Source organism: Panthera leo, chromosome B1, assembly GCF_018350215.1.
Source record: "Panthera leo isolate Ple1 chromosome B1, P.leo_Ple1_pat1.1, whole genome shotgun sequence".
Lineage (NCBI taxonomy): Eukaryota > Metazoa > Chordata > Mammalia > Carnivora > Felidae > Panthera > Panthera leo.
In genome coordinates this window covers 31,725,862-31,746,674 of record NC_056682.1, presented here as the reverse complement: position 1 = coordinate 31,746,674, position 20,813 = coordinate 31,725,862, and the positions used below count along the sequence as shown (strand labels likewise).

Genomic DNA, 20,813 nt, shown 5'->3' with positions numbered 1-20,813 from the left:
ACGGATTTCCGGCTGTTTCCTACACTGAGTTGAATCATCCTTCCCTCGATTTAGGTTTGGCCAGAAACGGAATGCCTTTGTTCTCAGTCAGAAAGCATATGGGATTCTAAGTCTGACTGCTGCATTGTTACCCACTCCGCAAGTGAAATCGGGGCCTGCCCCCTTCAAACTGGCCTCCTGGCCAATAGCCTCCCTCCAAGACCGAAGCTCAGAGCCCCTTGGCTGTGCTGCACCCCCACCCAGCCGTGCACCCCATCCGCACCGCTCTGCGTGGGCTCTCGGGCCATCAGAAATACACTCGCCGCTCATGTAGTCTTATGTGCCAGGCATTGCTGGCGCATCATCTCATCTCCAAGAGACCTGACCTTGCAAGACTCCCATTTCCCTTTAAAAGCTGGAAAAGAAACTCTAAGCTTGCCTTCCATCTCATTGCAGGAGATGAGTCAGCAGAACAGGAAATTCTCCCCGCACAAGCCCTTCTGATCCCGTGGGTTGGGCGTGTGTGGCATCGAGAGCGAGGGCTGGGAAGGGAACCGGCTTCTCCCCTGGAACCACTTTGAAAGGCGAACAGTGTTAAGTTGGCCGGTGAGTTTAGAAGTGTTGACACACACCTTGCCAATTAGGACTGTCCCGACATGTTTTGGGGAAAGCTCAGCTGTTTCCAAATAAGGAACAAGGCAAATAGGGAAGCCGGTGGTTGCGAAAGTCTAGGTGGCTTTAGAGCCGGAGAGGTGAGTGGAGTTGCTGCCCGTGACACTCGCCGTGCATCTGAGCGGCAAGGCCAGCTTTCTGGGATGTTTGAGGAAAGAAGTGAGTTAAGGGGAGGGGGTCCCCGAGAAGGTCCTTAAATGCCACGGAAGCCCTAGTGGTGCAATTATGCACACGTGGTGGATTACAAAACAGCAGCGAAGAGCTGCGGGCACCGGAGCCACCTCTGGCCCCATCTGCATGACACTGCCCTGTCCACCGAGGGCGCTCAGGTCACGGCCTGGGTTCTGCGCCTAACCAGCTGTGGGGCACTTGGAGTAAGTCTTCCAACTGTGTGGGGGCCCAGTTTTCTCAGCTGCAGAAAGGAAGTGCTTCAGAGCACAATAAGCTCTTCCATTTCTAAATCGCAAATCTTTCTCGACCTGGGATGCAGTTACGTCCCGGGGAAACCCCATCGTAAGTTGAAAACGTCGCGAGGTCGAAATGCATTTAACGCTCCCAACCTACCGACCGGCACCGCCCAGCCGAGCTGACCTGACACGTGCTCAGAACACGGACACGAGCCTACAGCCGGGCAAAAGCGGCTCACGCCAAGCCCGTTTGGTAACACGCTGTTGATCAGCTCGTGGGATGGATTGAATACCGTACCGGAAGTGAACAACAGAACGGCTCTATGGGTGCAGAAGGGTCCCGAGTACCCGGGTTGTTGGCCCTCGCGATGGCGAGGCTGACTGCGAGCTGGGGCTCGCTGCCACGGCGCCGCATCACGAGACACGATCGTGTGGCACGTTGCTAGCCCGGGAAAAGATCCAAATTCAAAATTCGAAGTATGGTTTCTACGTGTGGAATACGTACAGTGGGAAGATGTGAAGTCGAACCATGGCAAGTCGGGGACGGGCTGTACTGCTGCTCCCTCACCAACTCAGACTGGTGTAGCATTAACCCCACACTCTCCTTCCTTTCATGACTTTTCCAATGGGACAGGGAGAGAGAAGTGGCTGAGTGCAGCCGTGAGCGAAGCCAGGACTCTTTAAAATAAGTCGCCTGAAAAAAAAAAATAATAAAATAAAATAAGTCGCCTGTGGGAATCAGGCGCTAGTTGCGGTGTGTGTGTGTGTGTGTGTACATTTCTATTGTGTGTGTACATTTCTATTGGGTGGGGCTCTGTAGAGGGGAAGAGCATTCAGCCTGCTCTAAATGTTTCAGCTTTGCAGGAAAATAGATGCAGCAAAGATTGAGGAGTGAGATTTTGCATATGAGGAGGTGGGGGAGGAGCAAATGCGCTGAGATTCCAGCACTGAATTAAAAAAAGAATGAGGACACAGAAGGGTAGGCTGAAAATGAGCCAAGAAGTAAAAATATGCTGGGGCTTTTAAATAGGGTGTAGCCAGAGCCGGTTAAATCCTACCCTTCCACTCCGACTGGCCTTCCCCTCACCCCGCCCGGACCCATTCTAAATTCTTTCAAGGCGCGGGTCCCTCCCCCCCTCCTCCCCCGCAGAGAAATGATATAGGAGCCAGGAGGAAGTGACACATTTTCCTGCTTGAATGGAGCAGGCCCCTGCTGCAGCCTCGCAGCCATCGTCAGCAATCTTATCTCCCCCCGGCCATCCACCCATCGTGGGCGCCTGGTTCCTCAAACAATGCTTTCCTCTGGCTGAATGAACCCTGGGTGATGACCAGAACACCCAGGCGAGCTCCGTGCTGAGAGGTTCGGGACAACCGTGCATGGTTCGTGTTCCTTTCCAGGGCACCACCCCACGAATAATCAAGTGCAGAGGGTAGCACTTAGCGTTTCCAAAAACGGGTCTGAGTCTGGACCCTGCACCGGGCGAAGTGCAGGGCCCTTGGGCGGTGAAGTGGGAGAATCCTAAGGTTGGTATTGAGGACTGAATTTGAGTGCCAGCTGTGTGACCTTGGGCAAGTTATGCGGCCTCTCTGAACCTCTGTATCTTCCTCTATAAAAGGAGGGGCTGGTAATAATAACTGCCTTGAAGGTTCTTGTGAGGATTTAATAAGGTAGCAGGTGTGAAGGGCTTGGAGTGTTGTAAATATGTAAAGTTCATTTCCCTACCCCGCCCATCTTAGACACCCCCCCCTCACCGGCCCAACCCACAGTACTATTTGCTTACCCTTTAATAGCACTTTTTATCAGTACCTTACCAGCATAGCACTTAATTTTATACAGTTATAGTGTAGTTTAATCATGTAGGCTTCATTTTGTCAGTCACACCGAAAACATAAATCAGTATTCCAGGCGAACATCTTATTAGCGGCTCCCAAATGACTAACTAAATGCTGTACTAACTAAACAATAAAACTACATAAGAATAGAGAGTGCATCACAGGCAAAAATAACCTCTAGACCTCCCTGTTCCCATACTGTTTTGTCCTGCCTGGTATGTATCTCCACTTTGTAGGATTTTCCTTTTTTTCTTTTTTAAATTTTTTTAATGTTTATTTTATTTTATTTTATTTTATTTTATTTTATTTTATTTTATTTTATTTTTGAGAGAGAGAGAGAGAGAGAGAGAGAGCACAAGCAGGGAGGGGCAGAGAGAGAGAGGGAGACACAGAATCCGAAGCAGGCTCCAGGCTCTGAGCTGTCAGCACAGAGCCCGATGCAGGGCTTGAACTCACAAACTGTGAGATCATGACCTGAGCCGAAGTGGGACGCCTAACCGACTGAGCCACCCAGGCGCCCCTAGGTTTGTTCTTATTATGTTATAATCACCTGGCTCCATACTTGTCTCTCAAGAGTCTATAAGCTCCTTGAAGGCAGGGACAATGTTCTTTTATCTTTGTATTTCCAGAACATAGATTAACAAACTACGTTGTGGGTGCATAATAACTTTAATCGATTACTTTGAATAAGCCATTAAACTAGTAGATTTTTTTTCCTGTTCTGTTCACTGATGTAGCCTCTGCACGTGGAATCGTGCCTGGCACATAGCAGGCTCTCCTAAACGTGTGTTGAGTGCCCTGGGACCTTCCTGGGTTGCACTTTCTTCATCTGTATGAGGCTGGTTCGGGGGGGGGGGGGGGGGGGGGGTGTCAGTGGACTAAATTAGCAGTTCTCAAATCCTGGTTCTCCAATGGGCCACAGCAGAATTGCACTGGGATTTTAAAAGATATAGATGCCTGGACTCCCCTGCTGAACGATTCAGTAGGTCTGAGATAGGATCTATACATTTGTAGCTTTAAAAAAAAAAAAAAAAAAAAAAAAAGGAAGAAGAAATCTTTCCAGATGATTCTGGACAAAACCCAGGCCTCACTATGTTAAATATTTCTAACAGTTCTCATGTAGTATGATTTGGTACATCATTTTGACTGTTTCAAAAGACTGCATGCAGATCATCAGAGGAGTTTGCTGGGCTGATATAAGGAGAATATATAGAGCTTGATTTAAACAAAAGGTGCCTCAGGCAAACTGGTAATCATGCACTCTTTAAGCCAATGTACTTTTTTTTAAATCATGTGTTCAGAGGAGTTAGAGAGGAACGCTTTTGGGTTTTTTTTTTTTGATGTTTATTTTTGACAAAGAGAGAGAGAGAGCGCGCACACGCAAGCAAGTGGGGGAGGGGTAGAGAGTGAGGGAGACACAGAATCCGAAGCAGGCTCCAGGCTCTGAGCCATCGGCCCAGAGCCCGACGCGGGGCTCGAACTCACGGACTGTGAGATCATGACCTGAGCCGGAGTTGGACACTTAACCCACTGAGCCACCCAGGTGCCCTGAGACACATTTTTTTTTTAAAGAAATAAATACATATTGCATACATCTTTCTGTTTAAAATAAGCAATTTATGACATGTATTTTTTTTTTTTTTTTCTGATTTTCTGAACCAGACAACTTCTTCGGAGGCAGAGAGCATAGTTTCAAACTTCAGGTAAGTTGTTTCAGGTAAACGTCCATTATTCAGACCACCATCAGCTGGCTGCTTTCGGGGTTCAGACAGGACTTGAGTCAAGTTGCCCCTGGACATTTGCATGTGCCACAAAATCCTCAAGTTACCAGGGGTACAGAAACCAGGAAGGGTTTTGCGTTTCTTCAAGGACACACTCTACTTTGGTGGTGGCAGAACCCATTTAATATTTCACCGAGTTGGCATTGTCACCTGGCTGGGGTCGTTCAACTCTAGTACTGTACTATACTCCAGCGATGGTTGACGGCACCTTTTAGACTGATGCTGACCGGCTGGCCCAATAGTCCTCTTAACATTTGGGACATGCTAATCAAATGACAAAGGTCACTTCTATACCCCCACAAATATTTTTTCTCTCTCTCCCAAGTCAAAGAGTGTCCTCATCTGTTATATAACGGTACAAATTGGGGATGAGGAGGCTGGGGCGAAGGAGGGAAGTAGGTCTATTTTAACTGGATCAAGTTCCCTCCCACTCAGTAGTCAGGGCATCCGCGAAGAAGCCACGTACTGGAGGGAAGAGTCCAAGGGAGACCTGCAGAGATTAGCATCTCTTAGCAGCCAAATAAGGATGGGTCCATGAAGGCACGGCAGTCATCTGTTGAACTACACCAGTTATTCATTGTTTTTCTTTCCTATGTTGATGAAAAATTTTGTGGCTTTGACACTCTCCCTGAAAAAAAAAAAAAAACCACCTGTGACATCTCACAACATTTAGGCCATTCAGTCAACTTTTCTGACACAGAAACATGTTCAACCCCTCCGGGATGGTAAGGGTGTCACCTGTCTGCCTTTCTGTTCCCCTGTGCTTTGTTTATATCACTATGTGACTTCTGGTACTAACACAGCCAGACAAGATCAGTGACCTGGTTGCACAGTCCCCCAGGACGTTCTGTGTGGTGACAGAGGAAGGGATATCCCTCAACACCACTGCCCACAGGGGTGCTAGGGAGAGGGCTTCTAATGAGTCACTGGCAAAACGAGTGCTTGCCATTGAGCTGCACGAGAAAGCTCAGGATTTAACAGGGAAATGCCAAACTGCAAGGTTCTGGCTGACGAAAAAAATTGAAAGAGACCGTGCACAAATCCCATAGCACTTTTCAGGAATTTTTAGGAGCTGGAGTGACAAAACGGAAGTCATAGGCATTTTGGATTTGGCCACAGAGCTGATTTCTCTGGAAGGACCAGAAGCTCACGCTGCAGGACATCCAAGCCCTTCCTTCTTTGAGATCCAAGGCTGCGAAACACACCTCCAAGCACGACCTGGGAGATGTGGCTCCTTTGGTAACCGGCAGGTTATTGAGCGTATTGAGCTCAACTGCGTGCATATTGAGCACGCAATCATTCAAGAAGTGCCAGCTGATGGGGGTGGCATAAAATGGCATGTGCTTCATGACTGTACTCTCAGACTTTCTGCAGAGGGATGAAGAAAACCGGGGGTGACTCTTGCACGCGAAACAAAAGTAGCCTGCGTGTCATTTGCAAGGTCTGGAGTAACCATTGCCCTTTCTTCAAAAATATGTCTCCTGTGAGCAGTTGGGAGAAGCAGTCGTGTTCTCAGCAGCAGCTTTTAAGTGACTGGAAACTCTCTGTAAATAAATGGAAATAGATCACATTCTCTGGCATCATACTCCAGTTCCCTCAACTATAGTACGGTCATCCTAATGTATCCGATTGTATTATTGTGCCCTTGCATCCGTAGGGCTGTAATCATGAGAATGAGGGTGACAAACAGCACTTGCTTTGCAGCAGTGATATCTTTTCAAAACATGTGTTGCTAGTTGTGGGACGGAACAGGTGGTATTCACCCCATTTCATCAGGGTGTCGGGTCTAATAAAAATACAACACTTGATTGGGAGTGATACCTTTTTTAACCAGGAGCGCTGATTCATGGGAAATAATCTTAAAGGGCCTAGATTCTACTAATATAAGGATATTTACTATTTGCTTTGAAGCGTCTCGTATGACCTCCCCCCATCAATAAAGCAGTGGCTCTTAATATTTTAGGCCACAGACCCCTTTAAAAACCTGAGGAAAACTGTGGGCCCTCCACTTGGAAGAGTGCACATTCACATATGCATAGAATATTTTTCAGGCTGTATCACGGGGCTCATTCACCCCAAGTTAGAATTCCCCTGCTATAGACATAGGATAGATAGAAAAAGAAAGATCTGGAATGGATCCTCTTTCCACAATTCTTTGGGGCCCATCTCCATGGTGACCGTTCAAGAGTCCAAGTTCTAGGGCCACACCTTTATAAGGTGAAACTTGAGATCCAGCTATTTTTGCCATTATTTTTAACTTCTCTTCTTGCAACGGTTCTCTGCCTTGGCCATATGTTGGAATCATATGCAGAATTTTTAAGAATCGCAGTGTGTGCCCAAAGCCATACCCCAGATCAATCAAATCAGAATTTCTGGAGGGTAGGAGCAAGGCATCAATACTATTTAAAGCTCCCAGATAATTTGGATGCTAAACCGAAGTTGAGAAATCCTGCTTTTCTGCCCCTCCATACTTGAGAGAATAATTCTGTCAATCTGGGTATTCCAGCCGCTTGCAACCCCCTATATCTTCTGTGTCTTTCTGTGACACTTCCAGTGTCTTTTCTGTGTGGGGTATAACAATTTCCTCTTTAAGCTAATAATTGCCTTTCACCTCGTTATCTAGAATGTCACTAAGAAATGTATTGTTCAGCTACCACTTAAGAAAGATTTCGTTTGACTCAGAGGTTACGATGGGGGAGAACAAGAAGCAGAAGAAAACAAAAGCTACCCCGAATCGTTAAACTCCATCCAACCTCATGGGTATGCTTTACTGAAAGAACAGAAGACAGAGAGGAGGTGGTGGCCCAAAAAAATTCCTCAAGCTGATTTTGAAGAGGTAGATGACTCAGTTAAATCTGCAAGAGTGAAGAGGTCCAGAGAAAAGGCAGAAACATCTCAAAAGTGATGCTCCTTTCATCGGCAGAGGTGAGGAATAAGGTGAATAAGGAGGTGGGATTGAGTAGGCCAAAAAAAAAGTTCCTACAAAGTCATGATTTTAGAGCTAGAAGAGATCACTGAGATACTCAGAATTATTTCTTTCATTTTATAGGTAAGAAAGCAACCCAGGTTGGTGATGTCTCTGCCTGAAGTCTCTCAGCTGGTCGTGGTGGGGTAGGCATGGGCCCAGGCCTCCTGAATGCCCAGGCCTCTCTCATCTTCAATGGCTAGAGCTCATTAATATGGTGACCGCCCACTTTGTCATCTAAACCTAGACACTTTTGAGAGTAAAAGAGGACAACAGGCAAACCTAAATTTTTTTTTTTCCTCTCTAAAACTCATTTGTTGGGGCTCCCGGGTGGCCCAGTCGGTTAAGCGTCTGACTCTTGATTTTGGCTCAGGTCATGATCTCATGGTTTGTGGGTTTGAGCCCCGCATCGGGCTCTGTGTTGACAGCATGGAGCCTGACCGCTTGGGGTTCTCTCTCTCCCTCGCTCTCTGCCCCTCCCATTCCGACCCCCTACCCCCATTCACGCTCATTCTCTCTCTCTCTCTCAAAAATAAATAAACATTTCAAAAAGAGAAAAGTTTGCTGGTTCTGAATCCTGTTCCTTATATCTTTCCATCCTTTCATCTGGATTTTAGCATCCCTGGAGGGTAACACATGGACGCTTGAGAGAACACTCCTACAAAGGTAATAAGGCCCCAGATGTGTGTCCTATGCCTCACTCTCCACCTCTTTCCTTATGGAGTTTCTTTGTATGAAAACTGGCCTTTGTAGGGGAGCCTCTGAGTTGACTTCTCCCCTAGAGATATAGTGTTGTCCCTCAGGTGAGCGCTATTTCTCCTTCCGCCAGTGGTTTTCCTTTTTGAGAAAGCAATGCTCTGATTTCTGTGACTTTTTGCTTGTTGAAAGACAGGCCGGCCCTCTTTCCCGATTAGGCCTTGTTTACTTAGGGCTGGGTTTAAATATCTGCCACAAATTGGTCAGTGATGACAACGGCATTTCTAGTGAGTTTTCTGTAAGTGCTGCTTTTCTATTAGCCTGTTAAAAATTTACTGTTGGGACCTTCCAAGAACAGAGTACATTTCCTTATGTGACAGTAATGCGGTTTCCAAATGGCTAACTACGAATGTCTTCTGTACCTTCTGCTTTTTATTTTTTTCTAAAAGTGTCCAAGGTAGTTACCAGACTCTGAGATACTTGGTAAACTCCTTTGTAATCGCTCTGGACTGATATAGAGTGAATTCCTGTTATAAAACGACATTGGCTAAATTTTAGGACTCCATTTCTAATCAACATTGGGACCAATAAGGAGCAGGACTCAGTCAAGTTAATACAATCCCTGTAAAATACATAGATTTCAGTGATCAATACTCCAATGTCCACTCAGCTGAGGTAGCCTCATTTTCCGATTTCTTAACATAGCAGCTGATTAATTCAATTATCTTAATTATTATCATTATTTTAATTTGAGAGAGGGATATAGCACAAGCAGGAGAAAGGAGCAGAGAGAGAGAGGGAAAGAGAATCTCAAGCAGGCTCCACGCTCAGCGTGGACCTGGACTGGATCTGGGCTCGATCCTGCCACCCTGGGATCATGATCTGAGCTGAAATCAAGAGTCAGACGCTCAGCTGAGTCACCAAGGTGCCCACAATGATCTTAATTCTTAGTGGCTTGCCAACCACTGGTACCCCTCAGTTTGCTGTTACTGTAGACTTTTGCTATGTGGATGTAGCTTAAGCCCATTTATTCCTGGATATAACAGGATTTTAGCTGAGGACCTGTCTTCCAACTTTGATGGCACTGTCACTACCTGCTCATGTTGTCTTGATTTTTAGGAGCCTCCTTCTTCAAACACAAGCTGTATTTTCCCTCAGATGATTTGCTTGGGACCATGAAGCCTCCAGTGATTAGACAGGCTTATTTGTGGAGGTAGATACCTGTGTTGGAGAGAAGTCTTCTTAGGTTGGAAAGGACTCTGGCAGGGAACATAGGCGGGACACTGAATAGCGTTCTCACATCACCTTCAAAAGAATCACACATTTTTCCTTCTGCACCTTGATGGGGACGGCTGAGGTGGAGGAGGTTAAATCACGGAGGGGCTCCTGGGTGGCTCAGTCGGTTGAGCGTCCGACTTCGCTCAGGCCGTGATCTTGCGGTCTGTGAGCTTGAGCCCCACGATGGGCTCTGTGCTGACAGCTCAGAGCCTGGAGCCTGTTTCAGATTCTGTGTCTCCCTCTCTCTCTCTGACCCTCCCCCATTCATGCTCTGTCTCTCTCTGTCTCAAAAATAAATAAACGTTAAAAAAAAAAATTTTTAAAAATCATGGAGGTGGGTGCCTCAAATAGCATTTGCCGAGTGGCGTCTTATCTCGTTTCCCTCGCTGAAAGCAATTTTGAAGTTTAACTTCTGTTGTAGCTTTATTGCCTTCCAAATTAAGAAGTTATTAAATTTAAATTTTTATTGCAAAGCTACCAACATACCATGTCAGAGAGGTTTTTGCAGGTCTATTAAGTATGAGCTGGATTTGATTCATTAAGCTTTCAATTTTCTCCAAAGCCGTCTTCAAGTGTTTGCAGAAGCATACGTAACCCTTTTCGGGGGTAGGAGTCTGTCTAAGGAGGAGCGATACGGTCATACCGGGCCACATTTAGGGGGTTTCATAGATGGGTTTCTATGTTTCACCCCCAAGGAATTTTTACCCAGCCAGCTGTAGTTTGATTGTTTTTAAAATGTGTGTGTTTGAGGGGGCGCCTGGGTGGCTCAGTCGGTTAAGCATCCTACTTCAGCCCAGGTCATGATCTCACGGTTTGTGAGTTCGAGCCCCGAATCAGGCTCTGTGCTGATAGCTTGGAGCCTGGAGCCTGCTTCGGAGTCTGTGTCTCCCTCTCTCTCTCTGCCCCTCCCCAGCTCATGCTCGCTCTCTGTCCCTGTTAAAAATAAATAAACTTAAAAAAATTTTTTTTTAAATGTGTGTGTTTGAAGACTTATCTCCTCTAAGTGCTCTGGGTCAAGGTACGTGACCAAGATAAACAGTAGTTTCCTGGGAAAATGGAAGGAGTACTATACTGAGTGGATTGAGAGCCAGAAACTAGTTTCTAGCTCCCAGACTCTCCACTAACTAGCCCGGGTGACCTCAAGGAAGCTACCGGCATTTAATAACGAACACCTTAACCTCTTAGAAACCCAGTGTCCTCATTTATGTCATAAAGGTCTTTGAGATAACGTACATGACGTTATAAATAAAGCTAACGTACTGTCCAAATGCAGAAATCTATTGTTGATCTCATTGTCATGAATAATAACATGAGGTATGAAGCCTGAATGATGGTAAAAACTGAAATGAGCAGACCTTTGGCTCACTCAAAAATTTGGGAGGTGAACACAGGAAGACCCGCATACAGTTTCCCCCATACTCTTCAGGGACTTCCAGGGTTCCCAGGCAGACTCAATGTTGGACCAGGCTTCGAATTCAGAAGTGCATTAAGGTAAGACATTGCGAGGTGTGTGTCAATATCGAAGGCTATTTTCTGAATGGCTGAGTGACAAACTCTTTCCTGTTCGGAGGGGCCTGGAAACAACATGGACCAGACTTGGATACAGCAGAGCAGGGTCCAGTCATCAATATGAGAGGAATCCTAGGTTCTTGAATATACTCAGACCCAATAGTTTATCTGAATAGCTAACGCAAAACTGATGAATAGAAGGTCTGGTGGAGGCACATCAAAGGATTTGATATTTCAGGTCGAATGTTCCAGGCTAAGAATGTATGTGAAGGAGGAAAGGTGTGTGATAAGGACTCATGGGGTACTGTTTCATCACTGTTGTCGATGAGTCCAGGGGAATAATGAAGGACAGTGCAGGATGTCCAGCCAGGAGGCCTGGAAGAAGTATTCGCACGGAAGGGGTTCTCATGACTTGGTGCAGAATGCCTTGAGCTAGAAATGAGCAGGCAGTGGGTGATGGCAAGATACAATACACCTCATATACTGGACGTATGAGGTTAAAGCACAGAAACAACGGCTTAAGCCCGAAAGTGTATTACCAAACATCGGGGCAGAGTTGCGCGCTGACTTCTGGAAAGAAATACAGGAGCGATCCCTAACTGACAGTGTGGTGAGAAATGAATATGGAACAGCTTCTAGCATATCCAGATCGATCTTTATCGCAACTCAAAAACAGCCTTTATGTGTGAGCATAGATTTCTTTTGCTGCTGGTTGGCCATCAGTCATGACTACACTTACCCTAACATCATTGTTTTGCCATCTCAACAACAGAAAAAGACATTTACTTATGTGGAAGTCACTGAATCTATGAGTGGTGATGTGCTAATAAACATCTCATCACTGGCCTTCTGGCGGGGGGGAAGGGGTTTAAGGAGTATGGGGAGGTGAGCTACTTTCTAGCATTTGCTGCTTTCTGAGGTATAAATAGTTTCATCATGACCAATTTCTATCCCACAGGTACAATAGATGTAAATAACCTCCAAAGCATAGAAAATAGTAAAATGACAAGATGATTAGGAAGTGATGAGTGTTCTATTATCTTTGTTTATAATATGAATAATTTGATTGTCAGTGTACAATTTTTCCTTCTTAATAATGTCTGGTTTTTAACAACCGGCTCACAAAATTCCTAAAAATTTAACAACTAGCTCTTGAGAGACAGTATGAGAGGCTCCAACACACCACTGCCAATGAGTGAAAGAACATCAGAGCATCTTTAGGGAAAGATAAAAAGAGAAAGGAAGAGCAGTGAAATTTTTTTTTTATTTATGAAAAAAAATATGGAGAGATGTGGGTTTAGGTCCTTCTCCATTCAAGTGAATACTTAACTGTAGAATGATAATGCTGGTTTGTGGATCAATGATTTTTGTCCCATAAGCTTGGGGAATGTTTCATGTTAGATCTCATTTGCTGCGTATTCACAATGTACATTTAAACATTACATAGTAAAGAACCCTTTTATACCTAGTGTTCCCCAACTTTTTTGACTGGTAGAATCATTTTTTCCCCACAGAGTACTTAATATTTCATGGAAAATAGATTGAAAAACACTGCCTTGTGGGTATGCTTAAGTATCCCGTCTCTCAACATGTGTTATTGATGACTTCAATCGGACAATTTATGGCATGTCAGTCCAATCTGTGGATATACTAAATCAGTGATTCTCAAATTTGACTACCTATCAGATTCACCTGGAAGCTTGTTTGCCTATTTTATTTAAAATTTAAAATATGACCCCCTTTGGGAAAAAAATGGAAAACATGACTGTATGAATAGTCTAGGATATTGAATAGGATATTGAATGAGATAATGTATTGATACATAGATCAAAGCTGGGTCAAGGAAGGAAGCTTTAAGGAAGCTAGGGTGATTATTGTAGAGAAGAGAACATTTGGGAGACATAGTTATCTTCCAATATCCAGATGACCTTCATATTCATGTTAAAGATGTCCCAGATGGGAGAACCTGGGTCTATAGAATAAAGTTGCCATGAAGTGCACTTCTATACAATATAGGGGTGAATTACTTAGTGGGCATAGCTGTCTAAAATCAGAATAGATCTTAATTCTTGATTAATTGGACATTTTTAAGCAAAGGCTGAACGAACACTGGAGGGCCTGTTGAATAGGGAGTTCATCCATTGTGAGGATTGAACTAGTTAATCCCTAAAGTTCCTTCCCGTGTTGGGTCCATATGTTTCTGTTATTTGGGCATAAAACACATACTAGTGTCATAGCTAAACTCAAATGCCGCCTAAAAAGTCGGCAGCACAGAAGTAGACTTATACTTCAAACAAATAGGCCATTTGGATAATAGTTTGTCAACATTGCAGAGCATTTATGATCATCTAATAAGCAATACTGAAAATAGATTTCAGAGATAATGTTTAATTTCACAGAGTTTGCATCTCATATCGAAGAGATATTCAGCTATATATCTATAGACTGTATCTCCAACAAAAGCATAAAACATTTTCGGTTGCAATTTACAAACTCAAGGTTAGTGACAAGAGTTTACTCATGAAGATCTTTTTTTCATCTTTCAATATTCACACTATTAAGAGACGAAAAGAAACTATTTCTCTGTTTTATGGTTGAACCATGAATTAAATCATATCTGTGAACACAGCTATAATGGACTACAACTTTTACTTTAATGTGGAAAACCTATAACATAGATTTTATCATCAGGCTCTTATACCAGCAGTAGAGTGGACTTTTAAAGGACTTTTTAAATTCAGTTTATTCTTTCCCTTAATATATACTGATTATAGACAATTTGGAGAAACACGAATGTCGAAGAAGAAAAAAAAAATTGCCAGTTTGCCGCTGCCTCGAGACATTTCTGGTGAACACCTTAGTACATTTCCTTCCTGTCTTTTTCAGCTCTATGTATTTTGTGTATGTTTGTTGTACAAATGTGATCATATTGTATCTGGATTTTGTATCCTGTTCCTAAAGCATAAGCAACTTCCTCTGGTTTTCCAAACATTTGGCTACATAATAATCCTCCTGGTGGCTTCACTATTGTTATTTTTGAACACCTGCTAGTGTAGGATATTTTCATGATTTGATAGTGCATACTATACCTTGAACATTGTGGCGGGAATTGTCAATACAGTCTAGACTATGCAGGGTTTTGGAAAACTGCCTTGTAGGCCAAATTTGTAGATATTAAGGAAGTATGTAAAAAGCTGACATCTGCTTATAATTTTCCCTATAAAGCCTTTGAGCATATTCCATGTTAGAAAGCATGGCTGTAAGTAGTTTGTCAAAATTTTAAATTGTATCACTCTCCTTTTACCCTTGAGTTCATGGTCCTTCCTAGATACCTCTAATTTTTTTTTTTTTTTTTTTTTGAGAGAAAGAGAGAAAGGGGGAGGGGCAGAGAGATGATCTTCTTTTTTTAATTTTTTTTAAGTTATTTACTTTTAGAGTGAGAGAGCATTCGAGGGCATGCCAGCAGGGGAGGGGCAGAGACAGAGGGAGAAAGAGAATCCCAACAGGCTCTGCACACCGTTAGCGTGGAGCCCAGTGTGGGGCTCAAACCCACAAACTGTGAGACCATGACCTGACTCGAAATCCAGAGCCGGATGCTTAACCGAGCCACCCAGGTGTCCCTAGACACCCCTAATTCTAACTGCCTAGAGGAGAGAAGCATCTGAACTTCTCATTTAGTGTGGAGGAGAGTTTGTATTCATCTTAACTCCAAGGAAACACACAACTTTCAAGTGATTCTCCCCTCATTCTATAAAATTCTTTAAAAAGCCAGCTTGCAAGATCCCATTAGCTCCATTCTTTGTTGAGATTGTGGGTGTCCTTAGTACCTCTCAGCTTAGATTTGAAACAAAACACCTCCGAGACTCATAGATTCTCCGGGACCTTACCAGGAAGAGTTTTCCTCTGGGTGTTCCCAGGCTGAACTCAGTTTTGCAGGGAACTATTATTTTGTGCATCTTACACACGGCTAGGTGTTGAAGTTCTGGCGAGGGGCTTACATGAAAAAATGTTTACGTGAATATGTGTGGATCATGTGGATGAGGGAATGATGTCCTATGGGATTCTCTTGGATGATATGTATTCAGGGACAAAGGACCAGTTCGAAGTAGTTGGGATGAATCTACCTATAAACAACTTACATATTTAACCAACCATGCTTAACAGATATAGATCCGAATGACCAAGATAATGTGTAAAATGCCTTTTTTTCCTGGGTCAGGAAGGGTGAGTGAAAACATTCACGACATAGTAAGCTTTAAGGAGGTGACACTTCAGTGGTTTCCTTCCCAAGCCAGGGAGATTTATTCATTCATTGGTCAATCCAATAAATTAGGTGGTTGGCGATATGGAGATGAATAAGACATATTTCTTACCTCAAAGAACTCAGTCTAGTAACAGACACATATTTAGATAATTGTAACATGATCTAGTAAGAGAGAAGTACATTCGATTTTATGAAACTATTTCAGAAGGTAGGGAATGAGGGAACATATCAGAGAAAGCTTTCTGAAGGCAGTTACATCTGAATTGGTTTTTAAAGAATCAGAAAGAGTTTTGCTGGCTGAGGAAGGAAAGAGAGATGGGTAAGTGGGACTGTTGAGGCAGGGGTGTGGTGAGTAGATGGTGACATTCCAGGGGAAAACCAGCATCATCCTAGATATGAAGAAGACATGGAATCAAGACTTATGTTCTGCCAGTGCTTATTTGAAGTGCTTATTAGACATCTGTAGAAATGTCAAGCAGGCAGGTAGAAGTGTGTGTCTGCAGTTTCAGGGTGAGGACAGCGCTGGAGATCTAGATTTGGCAGGGACTGGTATATACGTGGCATTTACACCTATAAATACTCGATGAAGTTGCCTGGGACAGAGAAGCATATGCAGGGCAGAGACCAGGAAGACATATCGTCCTAACATTTAGAGGGTGGTCTGGGAGAAGGATCTAGCACCCTGAAAGGGGTGTATAGAGAGACTGGAGGTAAACCAATCCTGTAACACGCAAAAAAGGGTCTCAAAAAAGCATGGGATGGTTAGTGGTTTCAAATGCTGCTGGGAAGCAGAGAAAGAGAAAACCAAAGTGAACCATTGGAAGATCATTAGTGACCTTGGTGCCTTTTCATGAAATGGTAGGGACAGAGCCCTAGTACAGCAGCAACCCTTGTCTTTGGGCTAATAGGTATTTGGGCCTCTCTTCCCAAGAGCCATTCAGAAGAAAGGGAGGCAGCTTGTGGCTGAAATTACTGCTTAGGGTCACTGATCCTTGATTACTGGACCCATCTCAGCTTGTCCCAAGATTCCATACAATGTTCTTAGAACAGTACCCAGCACATAGTGCTATATGAACTTGTTGTAATTATCTCCGTTTCTAGGCAAGCCTTACTGGCTTCCCAGAAGAACAGATCATTTATGTAGACCAAATCATTTTTCAGGAAGTGTGAATATACCAATCTTACACGTGACAAAAACTGAAGAAAATGGCTTATGTATAGGGGTTCCAATCCTCTGGTTTACTGGTCTAGTCCCTCCTTCTCTCTTTGTCTCTCCCTCTTAGTTCTGATTGAGGCTCACTGGAGAGCCTAGGATTGAATTATTAAACAAGGGCAGAGAACGTAAAAAGGAAAACAAGTAATAAAAGGCAGATGCAGAGAAATGCATTTACAAAATCAGCCAAAATAGAAGTACATACAGCACAGTGCATTAAAGTTTTGTACCTGTTTGTACAGGTAGCTGAAAGATGAAAATACAGGGTGGATTTTTAGTTTGGGTTTGTTCTTTGGTTAAGTGAGAAATACTAACATAGCAATGGAGGAATAATAATACAATGGTACAGCTTTTTTGAGTGGAGACATTTTGAGACTTATTTTACAACTGAACTGTTCTGGAAATCAAGAACAAGGTAGAAAGTGGAGATAATGGAGAGAAGGTGTAAATAATTATAAACTTCCCCTTGGTCTCTCAATGCCTGACCAGTCCTTTCAGCCTTAAGGTCAAATTCTGGATATTTTTACAGATATTTTTCACGTGCAAAGTAGAAATCTGTCTCCTAGGAGCATCGTGGGGATTAAGGGAGATCTGCAAAGTGTCCAGTTTATAGTGAGTGCATCATTAATGCATCTTTCAATGACGTACATATACATCTTTTGGCTGATGACAAGTGTTTCCTGGTTGTTTTCCTTATACCTCTTAACTATTGAAGATGCTTTCAATACAAATCTAATAATAACAGCAGCAAACATTTATCTCGTATTCTAAATCATTTAATCTTAGAAACAATCCTATGAGGTAGGATTGTTACCCGCATCTCATCACGGCCTCACCATTTGGCAGCCTGGCTTCGGGGCCCAGTTCTTTCCTCAACCACCGCTTCCACTTTTTCAGCAGGACAGACCTGGGCCGCTTTTTCGGCCATGTTCTGCTACTAGCAAACTCAGTTTTCTGTTCAGAAAACACTGAACCGCTTTCAGTCGCCAAGGGCTCTTGCCTCAGTTGCCGGGACCCATCAGAAGGTAATTTATTTCACCCAGATGGAACCAGCCCAGCTGCGTCTTTCTCAGACCCAGGAACTGTTCCCCTGGCCGAGCCGCAAGTCTGCACCCCCCCCCCCCCCCGGTCTTTTATTTCATCGGCCATAGTGTCACTATTTTGAGTAGAAACACAGTATGCTCAAAGACACAGGATCCCGCGAATCCACCGCGAGCGAGCACGGTAACCGCACGGCTGAGCCCGCCCGGGAATCCATGCACATGACGCGAAGGTTTGGGACACTGATGTGCGCGGGACCGCGGACTGGGCCAGGGACAGACGGCAGGATGAGCGCGGCAAGACACCAGACCAGCAGCTCGCGCACCAGGGCGCGGCGAAGGCCAGGCCGCCCCGGCGCAGCGCGGGGCGGAGAAGGAAGGGGCGGGAGCCAGGAGCCGGGCCGGCCGCTCCCCGCCCCGCCCCCTCTGGTCTCCGCCCCGGCCCTCGCCCCGCCCCGCCCCGCCCCTCGGGCCCGGCCCGGCCGCTCCGCCTCTGGGTGACGTCACTGGCCAGGCCAGCCGGCGCCATTTTGAAAGTAGAGTCGCCTGCCCCTGCCGCCGCCGCCGCCGTCCCTGTCGTAGCTGCCGCCGCCACTGCCGGAGAAGGAGAGAGAGCGGGGAAGCCCCAGAGTGAAATCCACCATCCTCCTGACTGGTCTGCCCGCCCCTCCTTCCTTCTTCCCCGACCCCCGCCCTCTCCCCCCACAGGTGCCATCCGCCGCCATCCGCCCTCCCTACCCCCCCATCCCCAGGTGAGGGGGGTGAGTTCAGGAAGCGGCGACCCCGAGGAACCCAGCAGGGTCACCATTTGCAGCGCAACATGGCAGGTAAAGGAGAAATCACCCTCGTCCACTGACAAGGCACCGCTTCCTTCCTCCTCCCTCCATCACCCCCTAGCGACCGTCTGTGCGTCGCGTAGAGCCACGGGGCGCCCCTTGGATTTCAGGGAATTGGTCAAGTGGGGGGGGGGGTGGGGGTGGGGAGGGTTTGTTGAGGCGAGGGGCGGCAGTGATACCTAAATGGCTTTTTAAATGAGGGCTGGAACCTTGGCATGGGTGGGGGTGGGGTGTGTGCTGGCTAGCCGAGGGGTAAGGCGTGGGTGGGGCGGGGTGGGGGCGAGTGCAGATTTGTTCCTACTCCTTTGGACCCGGTGTAACCTCTGCTCCCCCCACCGTCTCCTCCCCGTCCTTTCCCCCCCCCTCCCCCCCGCCCCGAGCTTTTTATATGGATCTTTCTCCATATAATTCCAATTTTTTTTTTCCTGCTGCAAGCCTTGGGTGTTTATACTAACCGTATTTTGTACTGAGAGGGAAGAGTGCCTTACAAGTTAAAATACAATGGGGACCTATGTGTATTTTTTCCCCACTGTGGATACATGTATTTTTGAGACCATGAACCTTTATTTTTTGTCTTGAACCAGCTCCCTTTCGTTTCTTACCCTTCGTGTCCAAAGAGTGCAAGGCCTTGTCAATCCACCAAGTTGCATGAAAAATGTGATTTAAACTTTCCGTTTTGTATGTTAGTTTTTGTGCAGATGTCCTTTTCCCAAAAGGGTTTCATGGAGTTAGTTAAAATAGTTGTGGAGTTCAGCGATATAAATAGCCAAGGGGATTGATTTAGGTAAAAGCTTGGGAGGGGGGGCGGGAAGGATGCATGGAGAAAACCGGCTTGGAATATTTAGCAAGGAATGATGGTGAAGGAAGGAAAAGGTGATTGCTTTGAGGATTATCTTTATACATTTTGATGTTGCTGAGTATCTTCCTGCTTCTAGTAGAACCAATTCTAGTTCTTGATTCAATTTCTTCCTTTATAGCGCCAGGGCATTTCCTTCTTAGTGCTTGGAAGTGAAATAGAAACATTGAGGAACTAAACCAATTCTCCATGCGTTTTCTAATATTTAGATAATCTTTAAATAATCAAACCTTTAAAAAAGTTAACATGTTGGATTGACTTAGGGTTTGCTGTAAACAAGTTGCTCCTTTGGCCTTGTCGAGTAAGCGAAATTAAAATTGTTTTGCACAAGATGATGACAAATGAGCAAAATTGTTTGCAAGGTCCTTTGGACTCTGAGGGATAAGGTGGAGGGAGGCAAAACAAGCTTCCTCTGACAGGCTCTTGAGCTTTTATTTCGGTTTCTTTTCCTGTCTGGAGGCCGTGATGTGCTGGTAATGAAATGCAAAGAAATGGGTGGTGAGTGTTGTGTTTGCTGTGTGTGTGCTCTGGTGATTGGGTTCACACGAATCATTACTCCTCACCCGGGCAGTAATGTTTCTGAAGTTTTCTCTCCGTTCCGTGTTTTATGGTAGCTTAACCTTATTAACCCTTCTGTAGGCTTAAAGGAAAACTGTCTAATTGGTGGTATTTACTTTTCTCTGGTAGGTCTTGCGTGACCGTAAGGCTTTTACTGTCTTTGAGGGGAAGGGAAAATGGAAGTTCTGAACACATGTGCCATGTTAATGGTAGTACATGGCCTTTAGATTATCTCATACCTGGGATCTCTCTCTCTCCTTGAATCCAGTGCCAACTGTTGGAGACTAACCTTCCGAATTAATGCTCTGGGCTGGTGGTTGTATGTGTGGGCAGTACTAGGCTATTAGTATCATGCCAACCCTGGATACCATCTCTGTGTTTACGAGAGTAAACATGAACAGAACTGGGTTTTAATTGGTATGTTTTCTTTTTCCAGGAGCTGGAGGAGGGAATGATATTCAGTGGTGTTTTTCTCAGGTGAAAGGAGCAGTAGATGATGACGTAGCAGAAGGTAAGAAAGCATTTAATAATGCAAAGTTTGAATATGGAATCTTCAAAATCTTGATACTGAAGGATTTCTTTGCAGCTGAGTCTGTTCCAGGTTAAGAACATACTGTGTTTATTGCATAAGCAATGGAGGAACAGTTTTAAAGTCATCTTTCTGGAAAATAGTCTTCAGGTTTTTTTTTTATTAATACCTTGTATCATTATTTTTTATTTCGATTAAATGAAAGGAGCACTGGATGATGATGTATTTAAAACTGTCACAAGAAAAATCTAAGGCTTGTATCATAAGGGTTTCCTGGCTGTATAAATTTCTCGTACAAATAAACGGTGATGCATTTTCATGTTTGTAAATCATTTTTAGATAATTGTGTTGAAATACATATCAGCATTTAGCTCGGAAACATTTTTCAAAAATGAGT

At 44.7% G+C, this 20,813-nt stretch overlaps 1 protein-coding gene across 3 annotated transcripts in view; it reads left to right on the top strand.

Moving 5' to 3' along the window:
• Positions 1-18,157: 18,157 nt before the first annotated feature.
• PPP2R2A (protein phosphatase 2 regulatory subunit Balpha) overlaps positions 18,158-20,813 on the top strand; it is an 85,391-nt gene continuing 82,735 nt past the window's right edge. Inside the window, exons 1-2 of one of the 3 annotated variants that reach the window (XM_042934517.1) lie at positions 18,158-18,464; positions 20,324-20,398. In XM_042934517.1, the coding sequence (XP_042790451.1) occupies positions 18,458-18,464; positions 20,324-20,398 (82 nt within the window). In that variant the 5' untranslated portion in view covers positions 18,158-18,457. Of the gene's footprint in view, positions 18,465-19,290; positions 19,828-20,323; positions 20,399-20,813 lie in introns of those variants that run through there. The other 2 variants (XM_042934516.1, XM_042934519.1) reach the window with 2 other exon arrangements.